The 23,761-nt window shown below is 46.8% G+C and overlaps 1 protein-coding gene and 1 pseudogene across 2 annotated transcripts in view; both read right to left on the bottom strand.

The window, feature by feature from the left end:
• ARID1B (AT-rich interaction domain 1B) overlaps window positions 1-17,062 on the bottom strand; it is a 333,380-nt gene extending 316,318 nt beyond the window's left edge. The window contains exon 1 of the mRNA XM_080941684.1: window positions 15,508-17,062. Within this exon, the coding sequence (XP_080797810.1) occupies window positions 15,508-16,938 (1,431 nt within the window). The 5' untranslated portion in view covers window positions 16,939-17,062. The remainder of the gene's footprint in view (window positions 1-15,507) is intronic.
• Window positions 17,063-17,644: 582 nt separating this feature from the next.
• The window catches only part of LOC308439815 (small ribosomal subunit protein bS16m-like), a 32,784-nt pseudogene continuing 26,667 nt past the window's right edge, over window positions 17,645-23,761 (bottom strand). The window contains exon 2 of the transcript in view: window positions 17,645-17,976. The product of the transcript in view is annotated as a small ribosomal subunit protein bS16m-like (transcript). The remainder of the gene's footprint in view (window positions 17,977-23,761) is intronic.

The following is a 23,761-nucleotide window of genomic DNA, read 5'->3' as shown; positions in this document are numbered from 1 at the left end:
TTGAATGTTGCAAAACGCATACTAAACAAGAGTTGCACTGAAGTTACTTTTTACACCTGTCTCTGGGTTTTTACCCACAGATTAAACAGAGCCCTGTTCTTTTGAATCCCCCTACACATTGCCATACCTTAAAGGGCACCACTTCCATACTATAAATACACATTAAGCATATTCTTATGAATATAATCCTACAAGCAATAAGACAAAATGAAATAATGTAATTCTAGATTAAGAACAGAATCAAGAGAGAGAGAGCAGGAAGTGAGGGAACACCGGGAAACTACATCTTTCAAACTCCTCAAACACCTCTGCAGGGTTACTTAAAACTGGAACTTCCGCAATGGTGTAAGAGAGCTATGAGACAAAACGCTCATTATCAAGAGCTTAGATTTGCCTTCACTGAGAAATGTTAAGGGAGAGCTATTAGAGCATAAGGGGAAACCATCTTCAGTCCTGTACCTTGCTCACAGGACACTAAAGGGAGCCCCACATCTGTTCCATCACCCTGAGGCCTAGGCAGCATCCTAGCAAAGCAAGGAAGTGCTACCAAATCTGCTGTGGCCACAGCAAAGGCAGACACCATGACTACCTCACAGAAAACCTCTCCAGGAAGTGGGAGGCTCTCTTTCATGTTGTCTCTTACTCCTCATCATCCTGATTCTTCTCTCTTAAACTGTGTGTGCATGTGTGGGGATGTGTAGGGGACATGAGGACAACCTAGCATGTCATCTTCATCTTCTTTATAACAGGGCTCCTCGCTGGCTTGGCATTCTTCAGCTAAGCTAGACAGGCGGGCTGGAGAATCCCAGGGATCTTCCCATCTCTGCTCCCCGGTTCTAGGACTACATGTTCACCGTGACAACATGTTCTGGGGATCAAACCTACTTCCTCCTGTTTGTAGGACAGGTCTTTTTCCAACAGAGTGATTTTTTAAACTGTGGGAATGTTGCTGTCTGGCTGACATTTACACCTTCATAGCAGCTCGCTACCATAACGGACGCAACAGTATACTGCACTTTCCTTGTCTCCTCTAACATTAACTTTGCCTTCCAGCTGCCCATATTCCCACTTTCATCACATCTTGTGCCAAGCCCCTTCTGTACTGCCAATCTGCCTGACTACTTCTTCCTACTGTCTTGCATTTACAGGCACTGGCCTCATACGTAACAGAAGTGACCCGAGACGCTGTCCAGTTCATCATCCACTTTCATATGCAAACCAACTTACCATGCACCCCCTACATTCTAGAAGCACTTCCAAATGCAGGCCCCACAGCACACATAAATAATCGGAGCAGAGATGATCTACACTTCTCTTTAAACATCAACCGTCTTCACCGCCTTGCTAACTCAGAGCAATGACCAGATCACAATACAACCTTCCTATGACAGGTGGATTAAAGTAATGGCTAGTGACACTACCAGAATAAACCAATAGCCACCTTCTTGTATTACAGATTCTTTACTCTGTCTGGTCATGACAATGGGACCCCGTGGTAAAAGCTCTGTTATCAGTGTGGATCAGCACTTTTCTGCCCACAGCAGGAGGCCTCTGAAGGTCTTCCTCCCTGGGTGGCTGGGAAAGAACACTATCTACTCCCTTGTCTTCAAAACCAGGGAATCAGCAGTGCATCCCCGAGTGCGCATGTGCATGGCACACACAGTCTCATCCAGTAACTGCAGCCATTCTGATATTGCTGATTTTTATTACAACTATTTTGTATGACGCTCCCGTCTTTCCATAAACCTGCCTTTTTTACTTTGAGAAGCCAAAATCAAAAAGTACTTTATTTCTTAAAAGTTTTACCAGCCACTTCTGACTATGACCTAGCTAACCATCCTCTGCAGAGCACATTTTTAAAAACCAAGCAAGGTTCTGTCGCCCTGTGACATTTCTTGCTGCGCCTGTCTGGCCGCTCTCCCTCTGGTCTGTGCACCCTCTTCCCCGGGGAGGACCAGTCAGCACGTAGCCACTCTGACTTACTTACACGGCCACCTTGCTAGTTCACCCAGCACGTATCACCTCCTTCCTCCTCTCTGCTAACCCCATCACCAACACCTCCGTTACCCTCACTGGAGGTGTGCCTCTGCTCCTAATCCACAGCTACACACACAGGCTGGGCACATGTGAGCCAGTGACCTGGGGACTAGGGCTCTACATCTCTGAAAGCTGATGTTGTCACAATCACTTCTTCAGTGTGCAAAAATCGTTCCCTCCACCCCCAGTAGAAAGAAGAAGTTTTCCTCAGGTCAAAGGGACACCTCTTCCCCTCCTTGGTCTACCAGACCCATCAGGCACACTCCCCACAGAGGAGTGACGCTTCTGAACCCACTGGGAGAGCGACATATTAACACGCTGGCTCTACCCGTACCATACACCAGAGTGTTCATAGGAAGAGTTCATCCTGAAAGCCACACAAAGCCACTTACAAATGTCAGACTGCCCAGATCCCCCTCCTTCTGCCAAGAACTCACTGGAGTGCCACTTCAGATCTATTAGTTGCACAATGAGAACTTTTCCTTCTGAATGCTCTGCCATGCCAACCCAATCAAGTACTCAACTGCTGCCCACGCGGAGCTGCAACTCCACACACACTTATTAAGAAGGCAGAGAGAAGCCGCTTTCAAACTACTTTTACCTAATAAAAACCCATGGTTCATCAATTGTTCATCAATATAAAAATCTCCAGTGAGGAAAGCCGTACGAGCTCACTTCAGACGTGCACAGCACCTCTCTCCAACGTCCAAAACCTTGTATCTTGGAAAGGCTTGTCTGAACGCAATGCTCATAGCCCACATGGTCCACTGTATGAAAAGTATTTTAACAACAATAAAAACAAAAAAAGAAAAGCACGCTGTCATCAAATATCCATAGGGGGTGGGGGGTGACAAAAACGAAAATCAACCATTATTTCAAAGCCGAGACACAGAGGCACACGCCTGGGATCCCAGTACTCAGGACACAGCGGAAAGCTTGTGAATTCCAGAACCGCCAGCCTGTATTCTGTCTCATATAAATGAATAATAAACAAACAAACGGGAGAGGGAAGGGGGTGAAAAAAAAGGCCAGAAAAATAAAAAAATCCCACAAAACAACAAACCTTCATTTGGAAAGGCCATTCAGCATGAACTGGGAATGCCCATGACGGAAAGAGTCTTTTCGGGGACACTGCACACACATTTGGTATCTGTGTAAACCTCTCCCCGTGCCCGTACCGCAGGACCTGGAGTCCTGCTCACTGCACAGGACACCTCCCTTGGTTATCTATCTGTCCACGCTCCACGTGAGTCCAATCCCCCTGCATTACCTCTGCCCAGGTCAGGGATGAATAGCTGTCAAGTTCCCACAGGAATAAAGAAAACCTCTGCTTTCTTCCTGAGGCGGTAGTTTCAATTCACAGAGCACATGGCTAATCTACATATGTGAAGGTCACGGCACTTCAGTGTGAGGCTAAGAATGGAGGCTCGCAGAAGGGGCTGTCTTAAATGTCTTGGCAGGATGCCCAACAAGTAAAATTGTTGAGAAGCAACAGTCAGCCTCTGAAGCAGCCAGGGGAAAATATTTTGGTCACGTGGTGCTGCGCACACTACCTAGTGTGCTGCACGAGTTGAACCTTTGAAAGGTCCTAAAGATTATCACATACAGGAAACAAATGCAGCTGTGGGACAATGTGCACTCTTCACCCAGCACCCTTCGTGCTGGACACATGCTGACTTCAGCCGCTCAGAATATCTCAACAGTGGGGGACAAACTCTTTGCATCAGTTTTTCAGTGACTACAGGTCCCTCCTATAAGCTGTGGAGCACAGGCATCCTAGTAGCACTCCTCTGCTGCTTCCTTCTTCTCTCCCCTTCAGGACATGGCCATATGGGAAATCACAGGGACTTCACAAGACACACAATTCCTACAGAATGGACGTCCACACTGGTGACTGCAGACTGCAGGTGCTCACAGTCCAGATACCCCTCACAAAAGAGGGACAGCCTGGCCTCACACTGTGACCACCAGATGAGAGGACAGAAGCCCAAAGACTGTGGACAACTCCCCTCCTGCACTAGGCAATTCCCCACCGCCACCCCTTCTGTCTTCTGGATCATCCAAGAGAGGCTGGGATCTGGCACTGAGAGGTCAGGGACCGTTTGCAAAGCCAGCAAACTCCTAGCCAGTATAACTATGATTTGAAGGTACCTAATTCATGGCGAAAGTTAATTAGAAGCAAAATACCCAATTTGGAAGTTGTCTACCAACATTCTTTCTCAACTCAACATTTAGATCCTTCTGAGGTCAGTTAATCAACCCCCATGTCTAATTAAGTGGCATAAAGGAACATGAGACTATCCAACAAACTATTTCATTTAATTAATTGCCAATATTTACTTCCTCAGTAATATAAGAGCAGCCTTCTATTATAAACAATGAACACAAAGTTTAACGATTTACAAATATTCTCTGCATATCTGTTTGCCTTAGCATCCTACACCAGTATCAGCCTTGAAAACTATGGCCCATGTTTTATAATGTTCAATAACTTAGTTTTCCTTTACTTGGCAAAGAAAGAAATGTCAGGAAAAAAAAATCGGAGGTGATTTGGATTGGAAATAAGCTTCAAATAGTAACCTATTTGTTCTGAAGGGGAAAAAACTGATAGACCTAAATTAACTACAAGGGGAAAAAAAACTCAGTTAAGGTCTTTACTGATGAGAAAAAAAACTGTATTTTGTCACTCTATTAAAATGTCCCTTTCTTTGCCCATGGTACCTAATCAAGTCCACACAAGAAACCCCACATGGATTCTTTCTCATTCCTTGAACCGGGAAGAAGTCTTCTGAAGTCGACTGAAGTGACTTTCCTGGGGTCACATAGAAAATAAACATCCCATCTTCCAGTGTCCTGCTGTTTACTGCTTTTGGCTCTTGCCCTTGTCTCTGCCCCCTCCACCCCCCACAGACACACACACACACACACACACACACACTTCAAACTGCTCTAAGTGAAGCACAGATCCACCAAACTAGAAAACAACTCCCACAAGACTCCCTTATGAGGAGCATGAACAGATCCCATGGCCAAGCTGAGCTGCTGGCCTCTCACCTCCACCCCCAGGCCTCTACCCCCCACCTCCACCCCTCCCACCCCCCACCTTCCCCCACCAGGTATCAAGCACAGAAGCTTTCCTTCCTGCTACCCTGAAACCCTGGTTCAGGCTGTCAGTGAGGGTAAATAACCAAGTGACCAGATAGAAAGACACTGCTGAACTCAGTGTTCTTGAGGGGCCTTACTTTGTAACTTGGGTTGTCCTGGAACTCAACAAGTAGCTGAGACCAGCTTGGACACACAGCAATTCACCTCCTGGGTGCTGGGGTGTGCCCGGCCAGCTAGCAATCCATTTCTTTAAAAGACTGCACCATACAAATGATGCTCAAGACAAAATCCACCTGAGAATTCCTTTTTTGTCAGCACCATCACACCCAAGATCAACTCTCAAGTTCCTAAAAGAGTGAGCCCTGAATGAACCAGATTCTCACAACTGATCTGAAAGTGAGCAACATGCATGAGGACAGGGTCACCGTGGACAGGGTCACACAACCGGCCATCTTTCAAATACCTCCTAAGATGGGATGCTGTTCCCCATTATTGTTTTTTTGGGCAGCATACAATGTACTGGGTTGCAGTGAGCATTCCCAAACTCTGCTCTGTCCCCTTCCCCTGGTCCCACCTGGAGCTCCCCCACTCAGCTTCCCCCCAGGTAGTTCGCTTTGATTGCTGTGGTCTTTTTCACAAGAATAGAGAAGTATTACAGCCATTCACTTTAATTTCTACTTTGCAAAGCCCCAGGAGTTTCTGATCATTCACCAGGGAAAATTATGGATCCTGTGCTGTACTTACTCTCTGTATGTAAAGCACCAAACAGCACTTAGCACTCATTCAAAAGAAAATTAAATTTTGACTGTTCTAGCTTTCTAACTCTCAGCATTAAAACAAAAGGACTGGAGCTAAAGAAATGGCTCAGCGATCAAGAGCGCAATTTTAATCACTTAATCAAGAGGGACCTGGGTTCAGATCTGACGCTCACATCAGGCAATGCACAGCTGCCGGACCTCCAGCTCCTTATTCTGGCCTGCAGCACCTGCCGCACCTACACTCATATGCTCACACCCACAAACAGCAGACACCTGTAAGTTAAAAAACAAACACTTGGAAAAGTATTCTCTGAGGAAGGCCATGAGCGTTGTCAGATTTGACATTACTTATTTTGACTATTTAAGACCATCCCTAACCTCTATATGTAGCAAATTATAATTATGTTAGGAAGTAAACCTACGTATACCTCCAGTGTTGTTAAACGGTTTTAACTTTGCTGGTGAGAAACCGGAACTCCAAGTACCCAGAATTGGTTATCCTAGAGATGGTAACTTCTGCAGTTCATGTAAATAGACAGCGTAAGAAAGGGCTTGGTCCAACCAGAGGACTAGCAGTACCAATGGCACCCTCGTCACCCCCATCGGGACACACACACCACACTCAGTGCAGTGAGGATCTGCAAAGCTCTCTGCTTCCACTCAAGCCTAAGAGCTGGATAGGCAAGGCCATGGTGGACTTGGAGTTTACAACGCAGCAAAGAACTGTGGAGCTGGACAGGGCTAAACATCACCTAATTGATGGGGAGTCCTCCATCATTCCCTGAAGCGAGACGGAGTAAGCACGCTCAGGAAAGCAGGCAAGCTACAGTTAAGGGCACCATGGGGTTTACCAGAACTACAGTGAAGGCCAGCAACCAGTCTTCCAGCAACAGCCCCAAAAGCAGAAAATCACATTCCTTTGAAGGATAGAGAGAATGAGTGTCAAGCCTCCTGGACCCCTAGTCACTCTCCCTAGTCAGGAGACAGTGTCTCCTTATGGCCCTTCTTCCTTTAATCCTACCCATCACAAGACTAAACACAAATGTCCCGGACAGCTGAATCTGCTTCCTTAATCAGGGACATGCAAATCAAACAACCCTGAGATTCCACCTCAGACCAGTCAGAATGACTAAGATCAAAAACTCAGGGGATAGCAGATGCTGGCGAGGATGTGGAGAAAGAGAAACGCTCCTCCATTGTTGGTGGGGTTGTAAGCTGGTACAACCACTCTGAAAATCAGTCTGGCAGTTCCTCAGAAAATTGGACATAGTTCTACTACCTGAGGACCCAGCTATACCACACCTGGGCATATATATCCAAAAGATGCTCCAACATATAACAAGGACACATGCTCCACCATGTTCATAGCAGCCTTATTTATAATAGCAAGAAGCAGAAAAAAACCCAGATGTCCTTAGAGGAATGGATACAGAAAATATGGTACATTTACACAGTGGAGTACTACTTAGCTATTATTAACAATGACTTCATGAAATTCTTAGACAAATGGATGAAACTAGAAAATATCATCCTGAGTGAGGTAACCCAGTCACAAAAGAACACTCATGGTATGCACTCACTGATAAGCAGATACTAGCCCAAAAGCTAGGAATACTCAAGAAATAATTCACAGACCTTATGAAGTTCAAAAAGAAGGAAGACCAGATGTGGATACTTCAGTCCTTCTTAGCAGAGAGAACAAAATACTCATGGGAGGAAATACAAGGACATATAGAGGAGCAGGGACTGAAGAAAAGATCATCCAAAGACTACCTCACCTAAGGATCCATCCCATATGCAGCCACCAAACCCAGTTACTATTGCTGATGCCAAGATGTGCTTACTGGCAGGAATCTGATACGGATGCCTCTTCAGAGGCTCTGCCAGAGCTATGCTGATACAGAGGAGGATGCTTGCAGCTAACCATCAGACTGAACATTAGGAGCCCAATGAAGGAGCTAGAGAAAAGATTGATGGAGCTGAAAGGGTTTGCAACCCCATGGGAAGAACGACATTATCAACCAACCAAACCCTCCAGAGCTCCCAGGGACTAAAACACCAACCGATGAGTTCACATGGAGAGACCCATGGCTCCAGTTGCATATGCAGCAGAGGATAGCATTGTCTGGCATCAATGAGAGGAGAGGTCCAGAGAAGGCTCGTTTTCCCAGTGTGGGATTGGATGGTTGGGAGTGGGAGCATCTTCATGGAAGCAAGGGGAGGGGGGAAGGGGGGATGGGAGAGGGGGGAAACGGGATAACATTTGAAATGTAAATACAAAGAATATCCAAAAAAAAAAAAAAAAAAAAAAAAAAAAACTACCTATTTGTCAAGATATTTTACTTCCACTTCCAAGGTCATCCATAACTCACTAGGTAAAGCAGATTTATTATTTAAAATTAAATATAAACTGCAAAAAGAAAATCTAAGACATTACAATTGTTTCTTAATTCAGTTGGTAATGCTTCAAAACTTAGATGTCAACTTCTAGGTAAATTCTGGGATTTCCAATCATTTCTGAAAAGTGGATGAACTTCTGAGACACCCACTACAGAAAGCCAGGAACCAACACTGAAAATTCTGGAACTGCCTCCACTAATCACCGTGCCTGGCTTTCTGAGGTTTATTTCAGGACCTGGAGCAGTGGCTGCCTTACAGCTCGGCCCGCATACATTATCTCCAGAAATACCCAGCAAGTGAGGCGCTTCCCCAATAGACTAGTTCCCTGTTTCCAAGAGTCTGCATGATGCAGAAAACTGAGAAAAAGAAAAGGAACCATTCTGTATAATGTTTCAATTTTCCAGTTTTGGTTCTTATCCTCTGTAACGAAGCAAGGAAGCAACGTTGTGCACTGGCACAAAGCCAGAGAATGACTGGGAAAAACAGGAGACAGCGTCATTTGCCACATCACATCAACCTTTAATTCTTTGTATTGCCAATATCCACTCCTCCCAACCCCCAAAATTAGGCCACTACCCTGCAAAATCACACAGTTGCCATCTACACTGTTAAAATGAACCAGCTCCAAGCCCGAGGTCCCAAACATGCGTGGTCCAGGTACCAGGACCCTGTCAGCATCGGTATCACCTGCAAGAGAGCAGCAGGGGCCCCGGCTCCACTACTGCCTATGTCTACAAAGGACTAAAATGTGGGTGCTCTATAAATAATTTGCTGCTAGTAGGTTATCTAGGGCAGCCACATACCTTGCAGCACACATGAATGTTAAATGTTCATATCTAAAATATTGTTGCTTCCCAATACAGTAATCTAGGATATAGTATCTTCTGTCCATAACTCAAGAACTAACTACACTGCAACATCAATAGTGTTAAAATATAATCCTAACGTGTGTGTGTGTGTATGTGTGTGTGTCTCACCTCTCTGTCACACACATACACACAAACCTACTTGTTCACAGGAAAGGATCTAACAACATGGTCAAATATAACTTATACAAAAAGAGAAGTAAAAAAATGTTTGAGGGGGAGTAACTACGACAGCTCATTTCCACGCCCAGTCATACAGTATCCCAGGTTTCTCCCCACCTTTTCACCTCAGAATGGTGTTTACGGTGCCATGCCCAGTAATGGCACAATCACACATCTCCAGAAAAACCAAATCCACAGAGCCAACTTTACCAAAGAAATCAACAGATTAATAAAATTAAAAAGAAAACCATGGAGGGTGCCCCAATGGAACCTGAGGAAGACTTTACTGACAAACTATGATATGGCATTAAAAAAAAAAAAAAAACTAATTATAACACACAATGAGAGGCAGCAAGGTCAAAGTTTGACAGAAAGAAGGGGAAGGGCAACTCCCCTCTGCTGTTTACAAAGGTGAAGAGTCTGAAGAGAAGATGGCAGAATGAGACTCACTTAGTGCCACCCAAGGACACCTACAAACTGTTAAACAGTAAGTTCTAGACTGTGATGTCTCATCAATGGAAGGGGATATGCATCTAAACACTCAGCCATTTTCTAGCAATCTATTCCAAAGGAGAAAGGTGTGGTACTGTCATCCAGGATCTTCTAGAGTTCATCAAACACAACTCCCTTCCAGTGAGTAAGAGAACGTTCGCCTGTCTCTCGGGTTTGTCTTTCCTCAAGGGCGGGATGCTGAGAAGAGCATCCTAGAGGTTGGTCAGCACAGGCTGGGTTACTGCAGAGTCTGCTTCCTTTAACAATGGAAATGATTGTCTCCCCTGTTTGCTCAGCCTGTCCTGGAAGTAAACATTGCTGTAAGAAACAATTTCACCATTAATTCATCTGTCAAACAGTAGCCTCGTAACATACTTGGCACTGACCCATGCGGAGCTGACTTTGGAAACAACCTGCTGGATCCTACTTAAATGGTAGGTCAACTTTGAGAAACACTTGGCTTGAAATTGTTCAAAGTGAGTAGAGCCCTTGCCCAGCACACACGAGGCCCTGGGTTCAATCCCAGGAATGCACAAAATCCACTAGAGTAGCAGCCCACACTGGCAATCCTGACACACAGGCGTATGTGTCAGCTCAAGGCCATCCTCTGCTACATAGCCAATTCCAGGCCAGCCTGGGAACATGCAACTGTCACCAAATTTAAAAAAAAAAAAATTTTCAATAGTAAAATACATTTGGCAAATTTAACTGAGGACATGCATAATTAGACCAGTAAATTCACTTGGTGTAAACAGTGAACTATGATAGTAAATGTCTATCAATAGCATATTTATTTAAATATAAGCATAAGTAATCTAAATAGATTCCTAAGGACACTCAGGTAGTAACTAAAAGATACCTAAATCTGTTTCTAGTCATGAATTTCTAAGAGAAAAAAAAAGAAAGCCACTGCCTGTACGCACATCAAGGTTGCAGATGAGTGTTAATTATTCAGTCACCTAATTAAACCAAAAAGGGTCATTTAGTCTTATGCAAATAGCCTCCAAACCAGGCCCAACTGCACGGTGTGATACTCTGCATCTGTGGTACCTTCTTGGTGTGTGCTGCGCAGTACTCCTCCCCCACACCACAGGCAACAAGGGCTGAGTCTTGGGATTCCTCGGCCCGAGCATGCATACCCAGCCTCAAGCATGCATACAGCAATTGTGCATACGCAGCACTCACACAAAGTAATGAGCACATAGAGCTTGTATAGACAGCAAGCCTGCATGCACAGCAAGCCTGCATACACAGCAAGCTTGCATACACAGACCCAAGGATGCATATAGAACAAGCATGCAGCATGCTTTTCCTGGTCTACAGAGAATCACAAAAGCCTCTTTTGGAAAGAGCACTCCTCCAAAAGGGCACACATAGCCCCAAACGCCCTAGTTCCAACGCTGCCTAAGAAGTGGGGATGGCCCCTTAACTAAAAATAGCTTTGCTATAGCGCCATAAAAATTTCATAACATCCATTTTGGAAATGTAAATATTACACAAAAATTAATGGGAGCCTTATTAATATTCATTTTCAGCTTTCCATAAATCTGTTGTTTTAAGTAACACACAGCAGTTTTTATCAAGCATAAATATCAAATTTACAAAATGAACGAACGCAGCAGGAGTCACAAAATAAGGCTCAGAATGCAGGGCTCCAGGACCTGGTCAGCGATAGCTGAACACAGCCATAGCAAAAAAAAAAAAAAAAAGACCAGTAATAGGCCACCTCCCTTAACCTGCTCCGACCCAAGTGCATCTGCACTGCTCCCAGAACAAGCTGGGAAATTTCACAGACCCAGTATAATTTTGTCACCCCTCCCGGGAAAGGACAGGGTTAAAGAATGGGAAGGATCCTGTTCTAGGTTTGCGGAGATGGTGACAGTGATGTTGGTGTGCAACCGAGGGAATCGGAGCTCCTGTTCTATCAGAAGTCATCTCTGCACATACACTAACCCAAATTATAAAGGAATATATATGGTCCATTAATGAGAGAAACAGAACTGAAAGCAACAACCCCCATTACACTGATTTTCTTTATAAGGCGATTGTGTGCAGTAAAATTACTAAATCTTCTTGTAGCTAGTCCTGTATTTTTCAAATTAGTTCTCAGAGCAAAATTAATGGTATACTCAGAGCACGGTGAAGATGTTATTCTCCCCGACTTCAGTTAAAGTGCGTTAATGTGTCTGAGTGTGTTCTGGATTATGCACACACCCAAGACACACGTCTCACACAATACAATGCTGACATAAATACAGTGGCCAAAGCCTGGCCAGAAAAGCATCCTTAGCTAGAGACAGACAGACAAAACCAAAAGGAAAACAGAAGAAAGGTCGTTTCCGGTTACAGAGTAAAGGGAAGAACTTGCCAAGAATAAATCTGATGTAATATTAATGTGAGTTTAATTTTCTATTAGCTGCCTTAAAACTTATTACTATTATAAAAATAGTCAAAATTAAGTAAAAGAAAAAAAATCAAGGTACTAACGTAACTGACTGAGCTATAAATATTTTCATCCCATACAACATAAAAACAATTTTTTTATATTGGGGGGTTTTGTTTTTATTTCTTAAATAGCAGGCCTTTTGTATGAAACACTGCTGTTAAATTCACCTATCCAGATAACAGCCACCATATCCAGGCAAACATATACATTTAGGTCATCCTGATATCTTGTTAAGATCTGAAATATCTACCAACCTAAGGTTTTATGGAAGAGGGGAGAGACAGACCTGATGAAACACTGTATTTTAGATTCACTTTAAGGAATAAGGAAGACTTCTGGGGCTTCCTGCCTTGTAAGCCTAAACTAGCTTACACTTTGCTATAGTGTGTAGACTAAAAATAAAATAACATTCACAGAATTCAAGAAAAATGTATACTTCCTAAAAGTTTATGTGAGCAGTCCCTGGAACTCCTTTTGAGACTGGCTCTATCTAAATACATATTTTTTTAAAAAAATCAAAAACTGGCTTTTTTCAGTCTTGAAAAGAGCTCTCTCAACAATAGGCAGGTTTTGTTCCCAGTAACCAAAAAAAAAAAAAAAAATTGCCATCAAACAAACACAAACCATCTACCTAAAATCAAAAATGAAACTAAGTACATTAAAAGCCAAAACAGACTTATGTTTTTCATTATTTAATATGACTTTGTAATTTATGACCTATAGTCTGGTACAATTTAATGTATAATTTAATATTGTGGACAAGTGATTACCTAACACAGCTATCATGAGAAATACTAAATACTACTGTTCTTCCAAAAGCAAAACAAAAGGAAAAAAATAAAAGCATAAAAAAGAAACAATCTACATGTTATCGGTAAGGTAACTAAGAGAAATCTGTGAATTGAGGTCATATGTCTGTCCTTTTTTTTTTTTTTTTTTTTCTGAGATAAAAAAAGCTATTCCCAAGGGCCACTGGGGCCATAATGGAAACACTCTCATTCCAGGAAAACAGAAAACGCACAATGATTGGTACCATTAAGAAATAAAAGTAATAGAAACCTACATCTGCCTCTAGCTTCCTCCCTTCATAGCTTACAAAGATGAGAAGTTTTAATTATTACATGGACTTCTCTTCCACATTTACTGTCTAGATGGAAAACAAAAATTGAAACCACGAGTTTTCCATCAAGAACAGGGATTTTTTTATTATTATTATTATTATTGAAGTAGAACTCTGTGAACCGTGTAGACTTGGAAGTAGCAAATATCAGGTCCAACCAAATCTCTTCTCAAATCCACCACAAGTACTTTTAAAACACACCTCCCTAAAAACAAATGAGGGAAATAAAAGAACACTGCTATTACCTTCCAGCAGATTAGGAAACATCACAAAACTTCACAGCATAAAGACGTGCACAGAAGAAAAATTATTTGGAAGAAACAGTACCCAGTACAACTTGCTCTAAATATCCTTGCTCTGATTCACAATCAGTCTGAATAAAGCTCACATTACTTAGCCTAACAAAACAGGAGGAAGAAAAAAAAAAACAATATTTGAGGGGGCATTTCTATCTGCTACAAATCAAAAGGAGATTTTTTATTTTTAGCATTTCACAGGAATATTCATTGCTTCTTTTGGTCAATTGGTCTCTACAAAAATTAATTTTATTTCACAGATTTTAGAATGTACCAAATCTAAGTTACATTTCTCATTCACATGACCATCTTAAAATGGTCGCAATTATGAGAACACAAATCACTAAAAATGCTTGGCTTTATTATGGCTTTAAGCTAATTAAGAATCACCAACTATATAGCTTTCTTCTGATTTTAGACAATTAAATATCGGCAAGAAATGTTATAGCATTTCGGAATACTGAAATCTTAATGCATTAAGCTGTAAACCGGTAGAATAAAAAAATCTATTCAATTACATCTGTAGAAAGCAGACTTTTATTTAAAAAAAAAAAAAAAGCCTTACGAAGCTCAAACTGGTCCAATATTTACATCAATTATTTCCCAATGCTCTTCAGTCCACAATTAAGGTCCAAGATAAATGTAACGTTCATATTGTAAGATTGTCATCTAAGACCCGAGTTTTATAAATGCCCAATAGTGGACAACAGCATATTTCTCAGCATTCAATCCTCTTATTACTAACTGTGATTCCTAACTATTTAAGCTTTAAATAGTATTCAACCTTCCATCTGCTTGGAATAGAGTTCAGTTATTATTTGTGTCAGGAATTTTTGTGACTGTACTGCTCCGCACTTCTATTTACATCAGCAGTGCTAAATGCCCAATGGTGAGAGGGGAGCCAATCAGATGGCAGATTAGATGTCAACTCAGAGGCAGCTGTCTGGAGACTATTACAGCCAGTTTACCTCCACAATTCAAATTCCAAACCTTGCAAAGGAGACATCAAGTCAGTCTTTAGGTTCAGCCTACTAGCAAGAAACAGCCAGAGCGCAAGACTCTTCCTAACAACGCTGTAGGACTTGGGCAACAGCAAAATCAAGAAAATCCACACAAATACGACCCAGAACGATCCATTTTCACTGGCCTACTACCTTACTAGGTTTGCCGAATAAAAAAGGGAAAGTCTAAAAACCATGATCAAAATAAGTTCCATCGAACCGGAATATATTCCTTCAACATCGCCTCCCGGTTGAAGGTGACTCCTTCCAAGGAGCCCTTAGCCCCATAATGGATCTCTCCCCGGCTATTCTTAGGAACGAATCGATGTTATTTTACAATATTTCGCCTCCGCCTCGTTGTAAATCTGGGTCTTATTCCTGCTGGTAAACATCCAAACTCCACCAGCCACGGCTGTCACAAAGCTAACCTCGGTTTTTTTCCCCCCACCTCTACCTCGCAAGGGGAATGAGAAACCGACCGGGGCCCGGAGAAAGTTCCTGTCTCCCCGCTCCCACTCGGGGCACACCGTGGGCGCCGGCGGAGCCAGGCCGGGCCCCGGAGCCCGCTGCCCGGAGAGCCCTCCCCGGGCGGGCGCGGCCTGGGACACCGAGGTCCCGTCCCGGGCCTGGCGCGGGCACGCAGCGCGCAGCGAGGGCGCGGGGCAGCCCGGCTCCCAGGCCCCGCCAGCTCCGGTCCCGGCCTGGCGGCGCCGCGCCCCCGCCACCCCCGCCAACCGCCGGGAAAAGTACCCGGCGAAGAAAGAAAGTCGGGCTCGCGGCGCGAGGCCCGGGCGGAAGCAGGCCCGGCCGGGCGCGGGGGTTACCTGGGATCTGCCCATGGTCGGTCCGGGGGTGCCGGGGCTCATCGCCGGGTGACTTCTTTGTTGCGCGGCCGCCCAGGCCGGGCTGGCAGCGGCGTATTGGGCGCCTAGGTCCTTGCCCAAGCCCATGCCCGCGGCCGCCTGCTGGCCACCCGCCGCCGCCCCCGCCGCCGCCGCCGCCTGGGACTGGGGCTGCGACGGCGGCGGCGGCGCGCTGGAGCTGCTGTAGTCGGGGTAGCTACCGCCGTAGCTCCGCATCATGGGGCTGGGCGAGGTGAGCAGCTGGTTGAGGGTCGGCGTGGCCCCCGACGGGTGCTGGTTCTGGCCGGCGAAGCGCTGGAAGCCCCCCGCCGCCGCCGCCGCGCCGGCGGCCGCCTTGCTGAGGCTCGCGGCCCCGCCGCCCCCGGGGCCCATCATCATGCCGCCGCCCTGCTGCCGCGGGGAGCTCAGCACCCCGTACCCCGAGGACGAGCCCCCATAGCCACCGCCACCGCCTCCTCCTCCTGCTGCTGCTGCTGCTGCTGCTGCCGCCGCCGCCGCGGCCGCCGCCGCCACAGCTCCGGCTCCTGCTGCCGCTGCCGCTGCTCCTCCTGCTCCTCCTGCTCCTCCTCCTCCTCCACCTCCTCCGCTGCCTCCTCCTCCTCCGCCGCCGCCGCCGCCGCCGCCGCCCGCGCCGGGCCGGCTGTAGCCCGGATAATGGTTGTACTGGCTGTTGGGGTACCCTTCGTGGGAGTTCTGCAGGGGGTCCATGCTGCTGGGGGCCCCGGCGGCGGCAGAGGCGGAGTGCATCATCCCCATCCCGGGGCTTTGTTGTCCGCCATGTTGATCAAAGCAAGGCCCAGCGCGGCCGCCGGGGCCGCCGCTAGCAGGGGCAGCGCTGCCATAGTAATTATTAAACTCCGAGACGGCCACCGGGCCGCCGCCGCCACCCCCGGGCACGGCGACCGGCGCGGGCTGCTGCTGCGCGCCCAGGCCCGGGTGCTCATAGCGACTGCCCGCCGGCTCCCCCATCTTGGGCGGCGCGTCGTCCTCGTCGCCCGGCTTGCTCAGCAGAGGCTGGCCCTGAGGGTCAGCCTGACTGCCCGCGGCACTGTCCTTGGCGCCTCCATGTTGCGGCTGCTCCATGTCCGGGCCGGGCTGAGGCGCGCCGCCGCCCGCACCGCCCAGGCTGTTGTTGGCAGTGGGATGCTGCTGCTGCGGCGGCGGCGGCGGCGGCGGCGGCGGCGGCTGCTGCTGCTGCTGCTGTGGTGGCGGCTGCGGCTGCTGGAACTGGTTTAGCTGCTGCTGTAGTGCGTGGTGGTGGTGGTGGAGGTGGTGGGCATGGTGGTGATGGTGGTGGTGGGCATGGTGGTGGTGGTGCTGCTGATGGGGCGGTGCAGCGGGGGCCTCGCCAACGGCTTTCAGTTTGTGGTTGGGGAGCAGCCCGGTCTCCATGGCCGAGCCGGGGCCCGCCGAGGAGGAAGAGGCCGCGACGGCGGCGGAGGAGGACAGCGCGGCGGCGCTTCCACCCTCCTTGAGAGCCGCCTCGGAGCCGCCGCTCTGCGCGCTGTTGGAGCTGGCGGCCGCCGCGGCGCTCGCGCTATGGGCCATGTTCAGGTCGTGACGGGGGTGCAGGGGGTGGTGGTGCACATTATTCAGGCCGCCGTCGCCGCCCCCCAGTATGGGGCCCGGAGCCGCCACTGCGCCGCGCGCGCCCGTCTCCAGGTCCCGGGCCCCGGGCGCCGGCCGCGGCCCCGAGGGCGCCCGCCGCTCGCCGCTGCCCGCCCGTGCCCGCGCCGCCGCTGCTGACCGCGCGGCCATGATCGCCGCGGCGTGGCGCGGCCGGGCGGGGTGGGGGGAGACAATGTCCCCACTCGCAGCCGGCCGCCCCTCCTGCGCGCATCCACGCGGCCCGCGGGGAAGCGCGGCGCCCTGCCCCCCCCCTCCCCGCAGCCCCGGGCCGCCCGCCGGGGGCGCGCCTTTGCGCTCGGGGGCTCGCGCCCGCAACGGCCTGGACCGGCGGAAAGTTTTTTTAGTTCCGCTTGCAATGAAACTTTTCTCCCTCCCTCACTCTCGCTCTCCTCTCTCTCGCTCTTTTTTTTTCCCCCCTCTCTAACCCGGATATGGGGAGGGGGGGAGAGAATGCACGACTTGCCTGAGCCTAATCGGGCCCAGCGCGGCGTGAGGGAGCCGAGCGAGCCGGAGCAACTATTATCCGCTTCTCTCCGAGGGCTGCTGCGCACTCGCAAAACGCGGACTGGACTCGGCCCCCGGCGCCGCCGCCGAGCGCACGCTCGCCCGGTTCGCCTCGCACTGCCTCGCCCGGCCTGGCGCGGGAGACCCGGCCCGGGGGAGCGGAAGGGGGGGGACCGGCGGCCGGCGTTCGGGCCCCGAAGCTGCTCGGTCCCCTCGTGCCTCCGGTCTCCCTGCCAACCCGCGGCCCTGTGTTTGTTTTCGCGTCTAAAGGGAGCGCTACGAAGGTGGAAAACGAGTCTGACGAGCAGACAAAAGAGGGAGAAGGGGCTGGGAAGCAAAGTTGTCTATTTGGACCTCAGAGGTGGTGAGGAGCCGGTGGAGAAGGGAAGCATTTTAGGCATGCCAGGCAAAAGCACTCCGTCTCTCTCAGGAGTTATGTAATTTTTCACAGCCTTGGCCTCTGCGCCTGGATTTCAGGCCATCGGCGTAATTCCCACAACTTCATCCAACTGAGAAATTAGGAAAGACTTAAGTGAAGGTTAAGCCGCAAAGACTGCTGTGCCCTGTACACAGCAGGCGCTCAATAATTGCTTAGCATTCACCACTCCAGTCCCCAAGGTGATGTTTATATAACTCTCTTTAAAGGCACCGTAAGTAGGTATGAAAACTCCTAGCATTCCCTACGGAGTATTTTTCTTATAATGCGTTTGGGTGTCCCCCCGAGTGTGTAGTGTTAGCTCCAGACAGCATTCAGGAGACGTTCAACTATTGGTGCAAAACCAGCGACGGCTAAGGTTTATCTTGGGTCTTCATAAATCTACACGACGCCTTTCATCATATTTCAGAGGTTAATGTGTGCAATTAACCCTCTTGATATGAGTTCATTTCTAAGTAATGGGAAACAAAACCAAATAGATGTATTTAATAAACATAAAATCAATAATAATGCAAACAGTCTAATCCCAAAGCAGAAATATGCAGTACTTGCCCATTTAAAAAAGGTGCCTATTGTTTTAGCAGGATCGTGTTTTACACATTATTATCATGGACTAACCTCTTGACTGCCTCTGGTATCCAGACTTCTTAACCAAAGCAACAGCTCAGCTGTGCTAGGGTGGACTGATTTGTGTTGAGAGAAAGCATTTGAAACCACAGCTTCCCCAGAATTCAGGCTGATTCAGGTGCACTGTACTTTTCCAAAATCATTCTTTAGCTGCTCATTAAAAAAAAAAAAAAAAAAACTATTTTAGTTTATGTCAATTGCTGTGGTTGTTTACCAGGCCAAGTGTAAATATTTTACATGGCTAAATAGAAAACTTTAGAATGGGGTGCAGTAATGACTAAATGGGGGCAGAGTGGGGGTTGGGGAGAGAACCAGGTATATACCCAAGGGTCACTATAAAGTATAGAGACAGTCCATGATCCCGAAGAAACAGCTGGAAAGCAGGGTATACATCCATGTGTGAGGGAGTAACAGCCATAAAGTGAGTCTATGCCAAGTCATTCTTTGGTTTTTGCCAGGAGAACACTAATGTTGTCTTCTTACCGTGCCTTTGACATTTTCCCCCTAGATCTTCCCTTTCTATATTTGAATGTGTGCTAATTATAGGGATGCACCACACTTTGGATTCTCAAAGTTTTTCATACACAAAATCTATGCCTGTTTTGTGTATATGTCTATCGACATACTCTAAGATCGATTACATATTTATGCTTTTAGACATTTACAGCCAAACTAAATATATACATATAATCATAAAAGTGCATTTTTTTCCAAACAAGTAGAATATATCAAAGTCAATTCAGACAAGCCATATGTTGTGACTTATTTTCACAACCATGCCTAAAAGAGAAAATGAGTCACCAAGTTCAGTTCTAGCCTATTTCTTAGAAATATTTTCTTTTTTCATGTCAAAACCATGAAAGTGAAAAAGAAAGAAAGAAAGGAAATTATGTGAATGAAACTTCATTTAACTTCAAGTCACCTGAAAGCGTGGAACCAAGAGACAATAAAATAGAGGCTCCCAGCACCAGGAAATCAACCTGCTATAAAGGACAACACATGCCACTTTTTCCTCCCCGGTGGCAGATGCCACACCCTAAAAGCAGACAGAAGGCACAGCAGCCACAGGAGTACAGGAACACAAAGCCTGCAGGACTTGGTTTTGTCTTTACACAGAGGGACCCTAAACTGTCTTTTGAACTCGTCTTAGCTGGGGTAAATCATGGACTCCTCTGTATCCAGCTTACCCTGCACACTTTGGGAAAACAGGACAGAAGTGTCTTAAAGTTTCCAGTAAAGCCCCAATGCTTGATAAAGAACATGGTAGTTGGTGGGGAGGGGGGTCTGTTTCACAATAATGAAACCAGCTCACCGTTCAGCAAAGCACAGTTTCAACCCTAGCTTATTTCCTTTCTGAACCATCCTACATGGCAGCTCAGGCTTTTGTCATAAAGCAGTAGAAATCTCTGCCTTGAGTTTGTCTTAATGAGTTCCTTGATCTAACACCTCTTCTACCTAAAGTTCAAGCCCTAGTGACACCTGTGTTTTTTACTGTCACTGCAAGCCTTAAGGATGGGAAGCTCCTGGTGGCCTTGACCGCGCTGTGGTCCCAGCCAGCCTCCCACCCACGGGGTTCTCCGCAGCCCTTCCTGTGTAGCCAGAGGATTACCCATTATTTTGTTAAACATGCCTTTCTATCACAGAAGGAATTCTTTTTTCCCCTCTGACTATATGAAAATATTAATATTCAAATACCGCGCTTTTTGAATAAGTTTTAGGGCGCTGAATGAAAGTCCCTTCAACTTGCCCGCTGAACGCAAATTGAGCCAGATGGTAGTTTAAGAATCCCACAGTTTGTTCCTTTTGCCTCTCCAAGGCCCGTCGCACTGTTTGCTCTCAGATTAGCCCATTTTACTCTTCTCCTTGTTTACTCGGCGACTGAAGTGATCACGACTCACTGCCCGTCATATTTCTCAGTATTCTCTCTGTAATTTGGAAGCAATTTGGGATAAAGCCCCGTCAAGGTTTTACAAATAAGAACTATTAAAGAATAAGGCTTTGGATACTTGCTTTCCTTTTAGATTTTATGAGAGATGCAATGAATGGGGCTAATGGGATTTCCCTACTGATCTTGGTCAGGGACTTTAACAATCGTCCCTTTCACTACTCAGATTTAGACGTTAGCCCGTGAATAACACTGAGTCGGCAAGGGTATGGGCTGGACTGCGGTGGATTGGAAACAGTTATGCAAATTATCACTGGCCTGTAAATTGAGAATGCTAAACAATTAGATATTGGGACAGGGAATTGAGAGGGACAGACAGGAATAGACAACAAATATTTTTAAATGGTTTGGCCAACAGGAGCAGCATTCTGTTTGTTGAGGAGATTAAAGAGGGCGCAGTAGACGGTCTGGGGATAAGTTACACTAGACCGTTCAACAGACTTGCCTAGAATCTACTTCACGCAGCATCCAGAAAAGAAAACCTTGCCACCTTTGCCTAGTCCTAAACAGGGATCAACTATGAATATATGTACCAACAACCCACTGGAGTGAGCCCTTTAATGTCCAGGGGACTTGACCAGTGAAGAACTGGGTTCAGATTTCCTCACCCCAGGGCACCTAACTCAGCTGTTTGTGGATGGCAGCCCCTACCAGGGATCTAACACATCTACATGGCTCCTATGACACTAAGATCACCAGTTTACCATTAGGCCAGCACCGGTTGTCTCCAGAGACCCTGGAAACGGTAGTGGCCGGGGGACCATGGAGGAACTTTACTGCATGTTAATGCATTGTACTTTATCAGCTCTCTGCGTTCTTGATTGATGTGTAATAAATGTTTTTATTACAGCCTAGTGTGTAACTGTTGTATGACATATATGTCCGCCTTCATTCCTCTTACCACTGTTGAGAATTACAGAAATATTCCTGCTGTTTTTCAACATTTGCTCCTCACCAGGAGTGCTGGCAAATGCCTATCACCCCAACTCTATCGCCCCCAACTACTGGGGAAGCTGAAGCCAAGGGATCACAGGTTTGAAGCGACTTCAGTAAGACCCTGTCTGAAAGATTGAAAAAGTCTGGTTATATGGCTCAATGGTACAGTGCTTGCCTACCATGTTCAAGGCCCTGGGTTCAAGCCCCGTTACTGGAAAAGCAGTGCATTCTCCCATCGATTGCTCCTGTGTTTCAAATGGCTCCTCTCACTGATGAACTGCAGCTTGTATTGACTCCTCAAAAATAAATACTTTGCTAGTAAATATATTTGATATAATGTATAATAACTACTTATAAGAGTCATTTGGGGGGGTCCCATCGAATCCTTTGGTTTTGTTTTGTTGTTTGTTTTTTGTTTGTTTTTTCAGAGAAGTTTCTGTGGCTCAATCCAAGGGCCTTCCGGGTCCTTTTCACAGATGTGATTAATTGCTTTATAGTACATATGGGCCTTGAAAATAAAGCTATTTTTCAAGCCATTTGTTTCAAAAATGAATTCCAAATGGGCCATATGCACTAATGTGGTACATTCCTCATTTTCACTGTTGATATTCAATTGCTTTGTGCCCAGCTCCACTGTGAAAACCAATGGCTACCTTTAAAGGATAGTAGCAGGCTCCCGGTTGTCCTGGTAAGTGCCGAGGGACTTAGGACTTTCCCTCTTGGTTCATACCCCCCCAAAAAATGTTCGAGGAATTGTTTCTCCACAAAACTCAGTATTTCTCATTGCACCATATTATTCTAAGATGGAAACTTCTGTGACCTCTCTCCTGTATCTTTGGATGAGTCAAATAAATTCCCTTTCCTTTTATTTTTATGCCTATGAGTGTTTGCTTTACATGTATGTCTGTGCGCCAGATTCATGCCTGGTGCCCCGGGAGTTCAGAAGAAGGCATCAGCTCTCCCCTCCCCCAGGAACTGGAGTTATACATGGTTATGAGCCTCCATATAGGGGCTGGGAATCGAACCGGGTTCCTTGGAAGAGCATCCAGTGTTCTTAAGCACTGAGACGACTCTCCAGCCCCTAGATGAGTCTTAAGCTGCTGGTGACTGTCTTTTCAAAGTGATATGAGTGCTGAAAGATTCCTCTCCCTGAATATAAACCATGACGAGCATCCAGCCAAACCCATTCATTCTCAGCCCAAGGGTAACCTGCCTCGAAGTGGTGGCAGCCCTGAGGCCACCATTGAAAGCAATACGGAGAAATGACTGACCAGACCTGCTCTACATTAACCAGATGATCGTGCCAACAAACAGAACTGCCAAGTGATGACAGCTGTGGGAAGAAAGGCTCAGGGTGCTAGGAGGGCATTAATTGTGGTTGCTAGAGGCTGTGAGACTGGTCCTCCCTTCCCCCAAAGGCCTGGGGCTGACCATTTAAAAAGAAGGTGAAATCAAAGCGAGCAGTTACTTCAAGGTGTGGCTGCCACACTTGGTCCAGCAGGCCTAATTACATCAGGGTTTTTGTTCTAACAGTACCTGCAGTCTCTTAACAAGGTCGGTGGGGGTACTGACTGCAGACCCGGGTGAGAACAGAAAAGCAATGACTGCTAGGAAGACTGCACTTGTAGAACCGGAGCTAGCTAGATTTGAGGTCAGGTCCCAGGGCTCAGGTTCCCCGCCTACCAAGTCCTGCTCACACCCGTCAACATCAGCTGAAGGTTCCAGCATCTTCCGATGGTGAGAAATAATCAAAGACCATCATAAACGTTAGTTCGTCTTGCCAGGGGTTGTGGTGTGGTCGTTAATTTCTGGTCACCTTGACACGAACCAAAGTTATTATGAAAGAGGGAAATTCAACTAAAAACGCTTTGCTTCAGTTCCTGCCTCCAGATTCCTGTCTCCAGCTCCTGCCTTGTCGTCCTTCCATGACTGTAAATGGAAATGAACCCGATTGTTTCTTTCCAGGCTGGTTTTGGCAGGATGGTCTATCACAAGAATTTTTAAAAAGTAGTAGGACAAAAATTAGTTGGTTGTGCCACGTGTGGGAGTGCATACCATTGATCCCAGCATTCAGGAGGTAGGGCCAGGTGGATCTCTGAGCTTAAGGACATTCTACATAGAGGGTTCTAGGACAGCCA

This window comes from Micromys minutus (genome assembly GCF_963924665.1).
Source record: "Micromys minutus genome assembly, chromosome: 30".
NCBI classification, from domain to species: domain Eukaryota; kingdom Metazoa; phylum Chordata; class Mammalia; order Rodentia; family Muridae; genus Micromys; species Micromys minutus.
Note: the sequence above shows the minus strand (reverse complement) of the source record. Positions and strands in the feature narration are given on the sequence as shown.